General features: G+C 34.5%; 3 protein-coding genes across 3 annotated transcripts; 2 read left to right on the top strand and 1 right to left on the bottom strand.

Moving 5' to 3' along the window:
- Positions 1 to 1,693: 1,693 nt before the first annotated feature.
- LOC136808716 (dual specificity protein kinase CLK2-like) lies at positions 1,694 to 5,860 on the top strand. Its single transcript, XM_067065258.1, has 4 exons — positions 1,694 to 1,798; positions 2,535 to 2,614; positions 3,263 to 3,353; positions 5,391 to 5,860. The coding sequence occupies exons 2-4, from the start codon at positions 2,562 to 2,564 to the stop codon at positions 5,541 to 5,543; spliced, it is 297 nt and encodes a 98-aa protein (XP_066921359.1). The 5' UTR covers positions 1,694 to 1,798; positions 2,535 to 2,561; the 3' UTR covers positions 5,544 to 5,860.
- Positions 5,861 to 8,350: 2,490 nt separating this feature from the next.
- Positions 8,351 to 9,628, top strand: LOC136808714 (xaa-Pro aminopeptidase 3-like). Its single transcript, XM_067065255.1, has one exon. The coding sequence runs from the start codon at positions 8,351 to 8,353 to the stop codon at positions 9,626 to 9,628; it is 1,278 nt and encodes a 425-aa protein (XP_066921356.1).
- Positions 9,629 to 10,218: 590 nt separating this feature from the next.
- On the bottom strand, positions 10,219 to 13,205 carry LOC136808717 (protein IMPACT-B-like). Its single transcript, XM_067065259.1, has 3 exons — positions 12,977 to 13,205; positions 11,404 to 11,571; positions 10,219 to 10,913 (listed from the first exon to the last, which is right to left on the bottom strand). Exons 1-3 carry the CDS (start codon positions 13,188 to 13,190, stop codon positions 10,381 to 10,383), a joined length of 915 nt encoding a protein of 304 aa, XP_066921360.1. The 5' UTR covers positions 13,191 to 13,205; the 3' UTR covers positions 10,219 to 10,380.
- Positions 13,206 to 13,485: the final 280 nt, after the last annotated feature.

The raw sequence follows: 13,485 nt of genomic DNA, 5'->3' as shown, positions 1-13,485 counted from the left end.
CCGTTCGTTCGTCCTGTTACCAACTTTTCTCAGGATTGAATCATAGGAATCTTTTGATTTTTGGTACAAAGTGCAAAATAGTGGTGGCCAAAATGTGACGGAGCCCGATTTTCGAAAATTTTTGGGCAAATTTGGGCCAAAAAACGGCTAAAAAGCTGGTTTTTTGGACTTTGTGAAAAATTGGATCATTAATTTTTTTTGATTTTTTACATGAAAGTAGGGTACCAATCATAGGTAAAAGATGGCTCAAGCAGAATTTTGCAAAAAAATTTTTGTTGGCTCAAAAACGCATGTTTATCTATAAGAATTACTATTAATAAGCATACATCAATGTTCTTAGTCAATTACATCAATTTTTTTATGAGATAGATGTTTTTTTTGCTCATGAGGGCTTACTTTTGAAGAATATGTATGTTTAAGACAGGAAATTTTAGTTGCTTGGTGTGTTCTTATAGAAAAACTGGTCAAATTCGATATTTTTTATAAGCACATTATCAATTACTTAGGTATTAGCTTTTCTCGAGATTGGCTTTTTCATTCTTTATGATATTTCGCACAAAGATGCATAACTATAAACCTTCGAATGTGACGGAGTCTGATTTTCAAATAAAAATGTTTTTGGGCAAATTTGGGCCAAAAAACGGCTAAAAAACAGGTTTTTGGACTTTGTGAAAAATTGGTTTATTAATTTTTTTTGATTTTTTACATGAAAGTAGGGTACCATCATAGGTAAAAGATGGCTCAAGCAGATTTTTGTAAAAAAAGAATTTTTCGACTCAAAAAACGCATCTTTATCTATAAGAATCACTATTAATAAGCATACATCAATGTTCTTAAGATACTGAAATTTTTGATGAGATATGTTTTTTTGCTCACGAAGTCTTGAATATGAAAGAATATTTCAAGAGTATGAAATTTTGGTTTCTAAACGTTTTTTTATAAGAAACAAACGACTAATTTAAATAGATCGTCAATATTTGTGTTCTGAATGATTGTGTAATGGTCACGTCACGTAGATATCAATTATAAATGTGTTAAATGCATAACCAGGTAGGTCCATAAAAGTATCACTTGTTTTATAAGCAAGTGTCTGCCTCTTGGTCAGGCTCAAGCATGCTTAAGCTTTCAAAACATCCAGGCATAGCATATGCTTATTATATGCTTATAAATTATTATGCTCTTGATTCACCCAACCCAATTTTTTATAAAATCTCAGGAATTTTGCTAACACTCGATTCAAAAAGCGTTTAGATTTTTGGAGCAGTGGAATGTGGATAGTCGTGGAATGTCTTTTTTTGCTTGACCGCTTCTAAACCTTTTTGAACAGAAAAAAAATTGACCACTAAAGAATATTTCAGGCTGGCGTATATGCTTATGTTATGCTTAGGAAATCTGCAAATCTGAGCCTTTGTATGCTTTTAAGCGTTATGCTTATAATAAATATATGTATGTGATTATCATATTACAGACTTGTGGCTTTAAATTTTTCCTGATGCTTTCTTTCCCAAAACTTGAAAATAGTGTTCTTTGTATTAGACTGGGTTAGCCTGGTTTTTACTTAATCTTATGTATGAACATGGGAATTGAAGTCATTCTCTTTTATTATCGACCGATGTCGAGCTTTATGCAAGTTAATGGTGTTTGGTTTTAAAATGTTACCATTATCACAGGTTCAATGTACTAGCATTCCAACCATTCTTTGTAACTTTCTTTAGAATTGGGTTGGTCTTACCCTTGTGATGTGTGGAGTTGTGGATGTATCATCTTTGAATTATACACCGGTGATGCCCTTTTTCGTGTAAGTTCCTTTATACAGGAGACGTTAGATTGTATTTATTTATTTTCAAATTTAATTCTTATTTCGAAATCTAGTTCTATCTATCTCTAATTTTCTTAGATTTGTATCGTGAGAAATTGTCTCAGTTCTACTCGGTCAAATTGGGTGGTTGGGCTTTTCCAGAAAAAGATTTAAATATGGGGGGTGGAGAATATAACTTTTTTTGGAAATTTACAATCGAAATTACCCCTAAACAAAGCAAGTTTACCCCCCCCCCCCGGACAAGGCAAATTTTGTAGATTTTTCACTACCCCCCCGGTAGTTCGATTGCAAAGATTGAGTGAAAATTATGTGACAAAAATCTTACAAAATTAAAACTTTTCAATCACACACAGTATTGCACAGTACTTAAAGTGTTAAAGGTTAAGATGTCTTGACGCTTTGTTATTTGTAACGTTTTCCTGACTTTTCAAAGAGAAAATGGGATTTGTTGGTCAGATACCAACAGAAAGTATTAAATTCTAAAAATGAAACATAAAAAGTGAATATTTTTACAATACAAATCATCTATCCGCAGACACGTGTTTCGTCATTCCCAGGACTCATCAGTGTGGCTCGGGTAAGCGAGCATAGACTGCTGTTGTCACCAGAGTGCTCAAAACACTAAGTGTTGAGCTTCGCATAATCGCTTGTGGTGAACGGAGAAGCAGAACTTGCTCCTCAAAACAAATCAAACATTTTTCTGTTCCTCTTTTAGACGCACGATAATTTGGAACACTTAGCCATGATGGAGAGAATATTAGGGAAATTACCAAAGAAAATGATGAAAGCTACTGAGTGAGTGAATCTCATGTAATTTTACGTTTACGTGAAGGCTGACATTTAACCTATTTTCTTCCATTTACTTACACAGCATATTTAAACAAAAGAAAGAACAGCTCTCTCCCCTATCGGGAGAATATGAGACATTATAAGAAATTCTTTTTTTTTGTTTCGTCAGCATAGAGGAATATCTTAAACATCTCGTCGAGTCTAAAGGCCGGTCTCCACTTGCGCGCGCTTCAATCGCACTTTTTCGAGCAAAGCTTCCAATAGCGGTCACAAGAAAAATGAAGCAACTCAATTGGTGCGATCTGACGTAAAGGTTGAAAAAAGTTGAAATGTATTCTACTTTTTCTCCAGCGCACGCTACATTTTTATGACGTAATCTTTTTTCCAAGCAAAAAGGATTGAGGTCAAAAGTGCGATTGCAGCGCGCGCAAGTGGAGACCGGCCTTAAGGCAAATACGTACATGCGATTTCTCAACGGATTCAACATGCTTAATTTCCATACTAAAAATTACAGTCTTGTCGTTTTATTGATTTTCGTCATATCTATGTAAATTTTTATTCTTGTCCGTATATAAGTTTTGGGGTACTGTAATTTATAAGGTCATGAGCTGTTTTTCTAATTTTGTCGTTTATTTTCTCGATTTTTTTTTTCAGTAAACAAAAATACTTTCGTGACGGAGTATTGGATTGGGATGAGAAGGACCATAACGGACAATTTGTCAAAACGAACTGTGTTCCATTGAGAGTAAGTTTTTCAAATCCTTAACTGCTCTTTTTGGACCTACCCCGGTGGAGGTCCTATAAATTAACCTTTGTCCGTCCGTCCGTTAGTTACCAGCTTTTCTCGAGATTGGCTCATTAGTTTTTTCTGATTTTTTGCACAATGATGCAAAATGGCAATGCCCAAAATGTGACGGAGCCCGATTTTCGAAAAAAAATTTTTGTGGGCAAATTTGGGCCAAAAAACGGCTAAAAAACGGGTTTTTTAGACTTTGTGGAAAATTGGATCATTAATTTTTTCTGATTTTTTGCACGAAAGTAGGGTACCATCATAGGTATAAGATGGCTCAAGCAGATTTTTGCAAAAAAATTTTGTTGGCTCAAAAAACGCATGTTTATCTATAAGAATCACTATTAATAAGCATACATCAATGTTCTTAGTCAAATTACTCAATTTTTTTATGAGATAGATGTTTTTTCTGCTCACGAGGGCTTACTTTTGAAGAATATGTGTGTTTAGACAGGAAATTTGGGTTGCTTGGCGTGTTTTTATAGAAAAACTGGCCAAATTCGATATTTTTTTATAAGCACATTATCAATTACTTAGGTATTAGCTTTTCTCGAGATTGGCTCTTTCATTCTCTATGATTTTTTACACAAAGATGCATAACTATAAACCCTTGAATGTGACAAAACCCGATTTCCGAAAAAAAATGTTTTTGGGCAAATTTGGGCCAAAAAACGGCTAAAAAACGGGTTTTTTGGACTTTGTGAAAAATTGGATCATTAATTTTTTCTAATTTTTTGCATAAAAGTAGGGTACCATTATAGGTAAAAGATGGCTTAAGCAGATTTTTGCAAAAAAAATTTGTTGGCTCAAAAAACGCATGTTTATCTATAAGAATCACTATTAATAAGCATACATCAATGTTCTTAGTCAAATTACTCAATTTTTTTATGAGATAGATGTTTTTTTTTTCTCACAAGTGTTTAGACAGGAAATTTTGGTTGTTTGGCGTGTTTTTATAGAAAAACTGGCCAAATTCGATATTTTTTTATAAGCATATTATCAATTACTTAGGTATTAGATTGATTGGCTCTTTCATTTTTTACAATTTTTTGCACAAAGATGCATAACTATAAATCCTCGAATGTGACGGAGCCCGATTTTTGGAGAAAAAAATTTTGGGGTAAATTTCAGCTAAAAAAACGGCCATAAAAGGGTTTTTTGGAATTAGTGAAATATTGGACAATTGTTTTTTTCTAATTTTTTGTATGAAAGTAGATAAAAGATGGCTCAAGCAGACTTTTGTAAAAAATGAATTTTCAGCTCAAAAAAAGCATCTTTATCAATAAGAATCACTATTAATAAGCATACATCAATGTTCTTAGCCAAATTACTCATTTTTTGGAGATGTCTTTTTGCTCACGAAGTCTTGAATATGAAAGAATATTTCAAGAGCATGAAATTTTGGTTTCTAAACCTTTTTTTTATAAGAAACAAACGACTAATTTTAATAGATCGTCACTATTTGTGTTCTGAATGATTGTTTAATGGTCACATCACGTAGATATCAATTATAAACGTGTTAAATGCATAATCCAGGTAGGTCCATCAAAGTATCACTTGTTTCTTCTATTTTTTTTGCAAGAGAAACCTTTTTTCAATAGACCTTCGATTTACTTTAAGGGACTGCGTAAGATATTACCTTTTTAGAAATTTTCAATAACATGTTTTTTATAAGAACAGACCTTATAATGTAAAAACATAAGACTGTAAAATGACCAAAATTAACACGAACAAGTTTTAAGGACATTTTCTTAATTTCTTAGGAAATTGCACAAAAATACTCACAAAATATGGTGAAGATAATAACATTTTAAAAACATTTTTAGGCTTAACATTTTAATTTTCTAGAAGAACCTAACCTTGATCAAAAGCGATATATAGTAAATGTTTTGTAGTATCGTTGGGTTTTCAAATTGATCATGAAAAAGCGAAAATATCCAGTTTTCCTACAGTTGGAGTCAATTGTATTAAATCTCTTAATTTCTTTCTCAGGAGACGTTTAATTCGGACGACCGCCGTGCTACAGAAGAGCTTTATCACCTTGTCGACCGTCTATTAACTTACACACCTGAAGATCGGCTGACGGCAAAAGAAGCTCTCTCTCATCCGTTCTTCAGTGAGGATATCTCTGCAAGAAAGAAGTGATATCACGTTTTTTATTCACAAGAAAAATATTTTCGAATCACTTTTGTTGTAAAGAATTGTAAATACAGTATGCCTCCCGTTCAATTTCTTTTACATTAGAGCAGCTCACATGCAGAGTACCTTGGTAGAAGATTTTCTATAGCTTTGTGGGTTTTGCAGACCTTGCATAAGTGCAACATTCTTGTACGGTTCAGGTCGAAATAATACTACAGTTGACTTTCGCTAATTCGAACTAGATCGGGGAATTTTATTTGTTCGAATTACAGAGAGACTTGAATTATAGAAAGTATTTTAAGAAGGTTTCTCCTGTACGGGAACTGGAATTAAGTTCGAACTATCTAGAAAGATTCGTCAAATGTTAAAGACTTTTCACAAAAAAATTTTCTTTCACTTGAAGTGGTCTGACGGTACTTTTTTTCGGTACACGCTGCATATCCTCTTTATTGTTTCACAACTTCGTTCCCTGTTTATTTTCCTCTAAAGAATCTTGCATTGTAACACGCATGCGTAACTTGTCGTTCTTTTAAACCATATGTAGTTAATTCCCGTGATAAAAAAAAGGAATGAATTCGTAGGGGTGGAAATTTGTCGTTCCATTTGTCTATTTTTAGTAAATGTAGGATCATTTAGATAAACCCTCTCCTGCGTCTTATAAGCTTTTTGATACTTACTGATAGCACCAGATAATTCCCTGGCGTCTATCATCAACGTAAATAAAGCTTGGACTACACGGGAACGAGGTTGATTGTTTCATAAAAGTAAAATATTTCTTTGTCCTCATGTTCCAAGATCCTTTTTTAAATTATATAGAAAACTTGTTTGTTTTTATACTACGTTTTTCATACTACTATTTTCAATACAATGAAATGAGTGTATTATATTATACATTGTTATATTGAATGAATGAATAATTAGTCCAAAATATATTTATCCAAAACAAATCGCTTTTGTCTTGACCCTTTTCTATGTCTTGACCCCTTGTTTGCGTTCAAAGTTTCGCCGGAGCTTTTTTGTACCAGAGCAGCAAACTCGTTCACAGTCCCTTGGTTCACTTTGATGATTTTGGTATCCAAAATATCCGAAAGTAAAAAATACGAGCGTCTCTTCATAACTTATAATCTTCTTTCATTATGAAATTTAGCGTAGTAGTACTACAAAATTATGTTCAGAATATGTTGGCATTTCTGGATATTTTAGCGTTTTGTAGAATTTAAACTTCGGACGAAAATGACATTTTTAGGCATTCTACTATTTCGATTTGGGAGCGGGTATAATGGCTTCCAGGCTATATTCTCAGCTTAGTCAGACCATTCACAAGCTTTTTCACAGGTCGTAAGTCTACTTCCCAATCTTATGAATTAAGACGTTTAAAGACTACTTTCGGTTTCTAAAGGAACCTTAACTATTGTCTCCGAGTCTGGAGTTCCTTATTTTTCCAGACAGTTTAAAGTTCCTTATCGAGTTCCTTATTTACTTAGCTGCTAACTTAGAATTTGCTTAGTATGTAACTTCAATATCAGTGTAACTTCAGTAAATTTTCACTTTTTGACACATTGAAAATCGTTTCAGCGATATTTTATCATCTTTTTGTTATTGTAAATGTGGGTAAGTTCAAGTTTAACTCTTAATATGTTCCTTATTGACTCGATTTCTTATTCTGAGCCTGAGCAGTTCCTTAACAATTCCTTAATTTTTGGACCATATTCAGCCTCAGGTTTCTTTATAAACGTGTCCCTTATAATATATATATTAAAAAAAGGTGCACTTACGGTTTTTTAAGTTTTGCAAGGAGATACCCTTTGTGCCAAATATTACAGAGTTTCAGTATTTGTGTTTTTTTTGAGACGGAGACGGGAAACTGCTAATTTGTGTAGATCCTGATTTACTAAGGACTACGGTAAAATCAAAACTTTTACCCTCCTCGACTTCTGTGGGTCAGAGCTGCAAGTTTTTTTTCGAAATCACTTCAGGCACTCCGTCGTCCTCAAAAGTGAAAATACATAAACTCGCTACTGTGGCGCCAACATTGTAACACTTGTTTCGAGCAAGGTAGGTTTCCTCATCTGACCATCAATGGGTTGAAAGACTCGACTTCTGAAATGCACAGGTTACAAAATTAAAGTCTGAAGACAAATAACGCTTTCATTCGAAAATTTTATGTGCTTGTTACATGACATTTATTTCTGACTGGTTCGAATTTATAATGAAGTTACCAGTCGTAAAGTTGTAAAGCAAGTAACATGGGAATAAAATCACGTGAACTTTTTCGAGTAATCACGTGTTTTGACTGCATTCATATACTTGCAACCCATGTATTGCTTCAACAACTGAAGCGGGGGTATTTTTACATTTTGGTACTCTGTGAGACCGTTTTTGTGACCGCGTTTCCAAAACTAATGTCTAATCCAGATGAAAACCAATGGTGTCTGTTTAATTTGTTGAATTTGTTGAAAAACATTTCAAACAACTTCTGAATACATCTTCAGCATAAGAAGTGTGCGGCCAATAATTTTCGAAAAGTGATTCTTCAGATGCTTTCTTTTAGATGATGAAAGTATGAATAAATTTATTTCCAGTCGTCGCGAGTTTGCTAGATTTAAACAAAAGAATTTTATTGTAGCTTAGAAACTATAATTTTATCTGGCAGCCTAATAATGTTTTTGAAGAAGATTATGTTCACGATTATTCGTAGCAAACTGAATTTTCATATTATCTTTGTGTTCATGTTTATTATTTTCATCACAAGATCGTTCTGGCGTTGTTTTGAAAGTCATACATCAAATGTACATCAAGGATGGTTTCAGGACATGACTTTTCAACCGCTAGGGTTTCAACGGATAGAATTTAAACTGAGACAACAAAATCTCTTCAATCTCTTACAGCACGTTACTTCAAACAAATCATGTGATCAAAATGTCGTATTTCTATTGGCTAATCGAAATCAAAAGAGATCACATGACATAAACTATGACTTTTACCAAGATAGAGATGCACTTTATCTAACAGGTCGGAATGAGCCAAATGAAATTATTGTTCTCGAGAAATACCGTCATATAAATTCAATCGGCACCCTGGTTTTCACAAGGGGCGTTAAAACCTCTAACAACATTCAGCAGAATGTAACACTCTTCACATTAACAGATGTAGAAACCGTCTTGAAAGCCCGATACAAATACCACCATACCTGTTTCTGGTACAGGAAATCTTTTCATCCTGTAATCAACAACCACACGCATTCGCTCCTTGAAATCGCTAGCCGTGACGTGAAGGAAACGATAGTATCAGAGCTAGGTTACTTTGTACAAATGCTTCGTCTGATAAAATTGAGAGAAGAAATCTGGATTTTGAGACGCGCTGCTAAAATCGTTTCAGAGATTTTTAAAGAAATCATGAGTTGGAAGTTTGATCAGATATCGTCTAAATACATTTCGTCTTATTTTGAATATCGGTGTAAACTGATGGGAGCTGAAAGTATTGCTTTTAGTCCGGTAGTCAGCACTGGAAAATCAATTCAAAACAGACCACATTCTTCAACGAATGTGAATAAAATGTTACACTCCGGAGACTGGGTTATGTTTGATGCTGGATGTCAATTCAACGGATATGCTACAGACATAACCAGGTCGTGGCCCATCTCCGGTCGTTTGGGTCCGGACCCTAGGTCAATGATTTATAGGATTGTTCAGAGAGCACATGACAAGTTATTAATGAGATGTCATGTTGGTGTTTCCCTTGAAATGCTTCATGAGAGCATGTTAGACTTTCTTGGCGAAGGGTTACAAAGTCTATCGCTGATTCTGAAAAATCTTTCATCGAACGAGACTCGAACTCATGTGCGGAAATTTTGTCCGCACTTTGTTGGACACCATATCGGATTAGACGTGCATGACACGCCTTCCCTACACAATGGTATTCCGCTGCAAGTTGGAATGGTGTTTACGATTGAACCTGGTATATATATCTCACTTGGTGCGGACTTTGCTCCAAAAGAATACCATGGTATCAGCATAAGGGTGGAAAACATGATTTTGATGACCAGTAGAGGGGGTGAAATATTGACGTCAGCGCCCAACCCAACATTTTGAGATTGAATCTTTTTTTTTTTAATGAAAGGGCATCACCAAACATAACTTAGTTATATTATTGGAAACAGAAAATCTTTCACAAAAAACACCGAAATTTAATTTTGAAAACTTTTTGAAAATCTTCTTGTTTGCAAGGGTTTGTATTGAAAATTGACGTCATCACAAAATGCCCAGCCCTGCTTTTGAGCTAATTCTACTAAACTATTACCTACCTGGTGCCTTAGGCTAATTCTTTCAATTTTTAGTCAACTTTAAACTGGATCAGACAAGAAAATTTAATTGAAATTATACTTCAATGAAGAAATTGTTATCACATATCTACTTGTAAAACTTTTCCCTTTAAAAAATATAGCAATATAAATTAATCATTCCCTGAGATATTAAAATTTCACTTTCCTAAAAGATGAAGCGTAAATCAAAAAAGATACAGTAAATGGCAAATTTCATCTCTTGTCTGTGTTTACGAGAAGAAAAAAAACCCCAAAGAAATTTTTATGGGATAGACAAGATCGATGGTAACAATATCTCTTGGAAATCGAATTAAAAAACGTCAAGTGTACTATTGACATTTTGTAGCTTTTGTCAACGAATTTCGAAATATAGATCTAACCTGTTGTCGAAGATGCGAGCTCTACTTCCGAGATAATTATCAATCCCCAAACTTCATCTCTAGATTTTACCTAGTTTTATGTCGGATGGACATGAACTACTAACAACCTCCCCCGAAAGAAATCTTAATAAAGTAATTTCAGTTAGTGTTTTTTCTTCTTCGGTCGTTGCTTAGTAGCTTGTTTAGGTTCATAAATTCCCAACCCAATGATCGCTTCACGAGCCACGTTATTGATTAAACGGAAACGATCAGGACCTAAGAGAATTCCACCATACCATCGACTAACTACAATAACAACATTTTTCACATCCATAATTTGTAGTAAATGTAAGAGGCGGCCGCCCGCATTCACTTCGCCGTCATCTGCGTAATCTTGTATAAAAGAAGTCTCATTCACACCAACTAGCCTGTACGCTACAATATTATGACTAGCCTGTGAAACTTTTTTATTCTGTTTTAGTTTCTTCAGAACAGCTTTAATATCAGTAAGTGTATGAACCACGGCTGAATGTCCTTGGAAAGTACTTTTCTTCAACGTGATCGTGTCGCTACTGTGAATTCCAGGGACTGTTTCATCCATAACCTGAGTCGAAGTCTCTTCTTCTTTTTGTGGTACATCTTGCGTTTCGATTTGTTCGCTTGCATCCTCCTCACGCATAAGGTCTGTTAAAGCTCCTGGGAATAAATAAAAGAAATCTTCGTTTTTCAAGGTACGATAAAGTGAAATCGTAAGATGTGCGTCGCAATCGTGACGACGGATTGAATCTAGTTTTTTTTATTATTTTCGAACGATGCACTTTTTAATTCTCGAGCTAGATTTTACATGCAATCCGGCGTTTCTGTGAGCAACCTGACAAGGTGGCTTTAGATGGGAATATACTTGATGTATTGCAACCAATTTTGCTAAAATCTAAACTCTACCGCCACTTTCTTCCTGTAAACCGCCCTGACACCCTGACTATGCACTTATATATTTTCCCACGGTTACTGACCCTCTAAAACGGACGATAGCATCGTCAACTAGGACGGTGCTAGTGAAGAATCTCATCCAGCCGGACTTCCGTCTCAGACGGGAAAGTTGCAGTTCTGAGATACTGGCTTTGTTGATGTCCTCAAAACAAAACCGTGAAATATAAAATGACCTACAAACAGAGCTTCTACTTACGTTCACGCTGTTTATCTTCTTCGGGCGATTCGATGAACAACTTAGCGCGTTCGTAGCGTTCGAAAAGATATTCACGTATTTTTTCAGTCCACATGTATAACACGTTCGTTCCAATATTCTCTTGCCAAATGTTGTCCAGTTCATTTTGAAGTTCACCTAGCTCAGAACCTAAGAAGAATTGGTTTGGAAGAATTTAGTTGGCGAGAATGCAACATGGGAGATTTTTTATCCAAGGCTGCTGGTATCAATGAAGTATAAGCCCGAAGAGCTAGAATCGAATCTCCTTGGTAGGATTTGAAGCCACTTAAATCCTACCAAAGTTGCGCGGCCTTGAGCGTTCCGTGTGGTTTTCATACAAATTCCGGATTGAAAGTAAAAATTTTCGCTATATTTCAAAAACAAACAAACAAACAAATCGCTTAATCCAATCCGTAATAAAAAAATACGGCGTATAATTTAAGGTTTCACTTTTTCTTGCCTGAGAAAGGTTAAAATTCGATTCTAGCCCTTCCGGCTTATATTTCATTGGTTGGCATCCACTAACGGATTCGTGCTCCCTATACTATCTGCGGTTTTATAGAGGATTCGGATTCGGATCTTCTCTAAGAAGAGTGGCGGTTTTAAAAGTCCTAGCACAGGAGAGTGAACATTTTATCATGGAGGTTTAAAGAAAAATAGGAGTTTAATTTGTCGGTAATTAATCGTTAAAGTCTTTTGATTTCCTTTATAAAATGCATCAAAAGAAATTCTAAGCTCGCCCGATGAAATAAGACTTTTTAGTAGAACTCGAGTTTGCTCTAAACATTCTAACTATCAGTATTGAAGATATTAGCCTTCTAATATACGAGAATTAAATAAAACTTAGCCCCACAAAACAAGTTTATGTGCCATTTCGTTATCCGTTAAATTTTGTTTAGAAAATACATTTTCTTAAGATAGAAAATGGAAAGTTATTTATTAGCTCACGCGATTTCAGAATCAATTTTTAGACAAAAAGTCGCTGGAGAATATCAAGCAATTGAGTTCACATTGAAGAAAACATTAATTCAAAAACCTTGTCATTTGATGAAGGATTGCCAAGTTTACAGGCCTTTTTTTAGTCCAAAATATTTTCTTGTATCAAAGTCAGAAACAATGGATCTCGTCTCATCTAATTTCTAAAACTGAAAATGGCCAATAGGATTTCACCAATTGACAACAGAGCTCATTAAAAATGCACGATACATGAGATTGTGATCATGCAAACCTCGTAACTTTTTTAATCGTAGGGCGAGCTTGGTTATGATAGCATACTTCTCCTGTTTTTCTTTGTACCTCCATGATTTTATGTACACCAATTCCGAAAATTATTCACATTTGGCGCAGATAGTCTAAGGTTACGTCACAAGAAAATCAGTCTAAATTCACTTTAGTACTTTAAAAATTTCGAAGAAATCGTCTCTCTTACCTTTAAAGCTAAGTTCAAATTTGTACTTTGCAAGCAAGTCCAAATAAAGACTATAACATTAAATGAGCAGACTAGAACATATACCAAGGCAACAATAACTAAGTAAAAAAAAATCACTTTACAAACCTGCTAGGCATTCAGTGTGTATTTCATAGAGAGGTGCTTCTTCACTTGGATAATTCTCTGGCAACAGAACAGAAACAGTGACAGCCCACCATTTGATGTCATCGCAACATATCCTCAAATCGAATGTATTTTCTCCTAATAAGGAAAAGTCTTTACCATATATGGAAGTCAAAGCTTCGATCTCATCTTTCTGCGATTCTTGATTTTCTGTCATTTTTTAAAATGTTTTGTTTTTGTTTTTCTATAAGATAATAAGAATATTTCATACTAAGTCAACATCCCAGTCAACCAAGTTTGTTATGAAGTCAAATCAGAATCAAAATTCGCAAAAATTATTTCTAAATGCAGAATGAGATCTATGGGAGTACATTGTAATATTAAATACATGTTTTTTTATAAGCAAGTGTCGGTCCCTATATCAGGCTCGCATTATGCTTAGCATTCTATTGTTTTCAAACAATAGAGCCATTGTTTAGGTACCAAAAACTGAGCCTGTATATGCTTATAAA

The sequence above is a fragment of the Clytia hemisphaerica genome, unplaced genomic scaffold (assembly GCF_902728285.1).
Source record: "Clytia hemisphaerica strain Z4C2 unplaced genomic scaffold, Clytia hemisphaerica genome assembly, whole genome shotgun sequence".
NCBI classification, from domain to species: Eukaryota; Metazoa; Cnidaria; class Hydrozoa; order Leptothecata; family Clytiidae; genus Clytia; species Clytia hemisphaerica.
This window is presented reverse-complemented; position numbering and strand designations above follow the sequence as displayed.

Bases quoted from the DNA above. Each gene is read 5' to 3' on its own strand.
- LOC136808716 (XM_067065258.1), top strand. From the start codon at position 2,562: ATGATGGAGAGAATATTAGGGAAATTACCAAAGAAAATGATGAAAGCT. The intron at 2,615-3,262 runs GTGAGTGAATCT...TTTTTTTTTCAG, and splicing joins AAAATGATGAAAGCTACTGA to TAAACAAAAATACTTTCGTG. The intron at 3,354-5,390 runs GTAAGTTTTTCA...TTTCTTTCTCAG, and splicing joins CGAACTGTGTTCCATTGAGA to GAGACGTTTAATTCGGACGA.
- LOC136808714 (XM_067065255.1), top strand. From the start codon at position 8,351: ATGACTTTTCAACCGCTAGGGTTTCAACGGATAGAATTTAAACTGAGA.
- LOC136808717 (XM_067065259.1), bottom strand. From the start codon at position 13,190: ATGACAGAAAATCAAGAATCGCAGAAAGATGAGATCGAAGCTTTGACT. The intron at 11,572-12,976 runs GTTTGTAAAGTG...AATTCTTCTTAG, and splicing joins ACACACTGAATGCCTAGCAG to GTTCTGAGCTAGGTGAACTT. The intron at 10,914-11,403 runs GTAAGTAGAAGC...ATTTATTCCCAG, and splicing joins AGAAGATAAACAGCGTGAAC to GAGCTTTAACAGACCTTATG.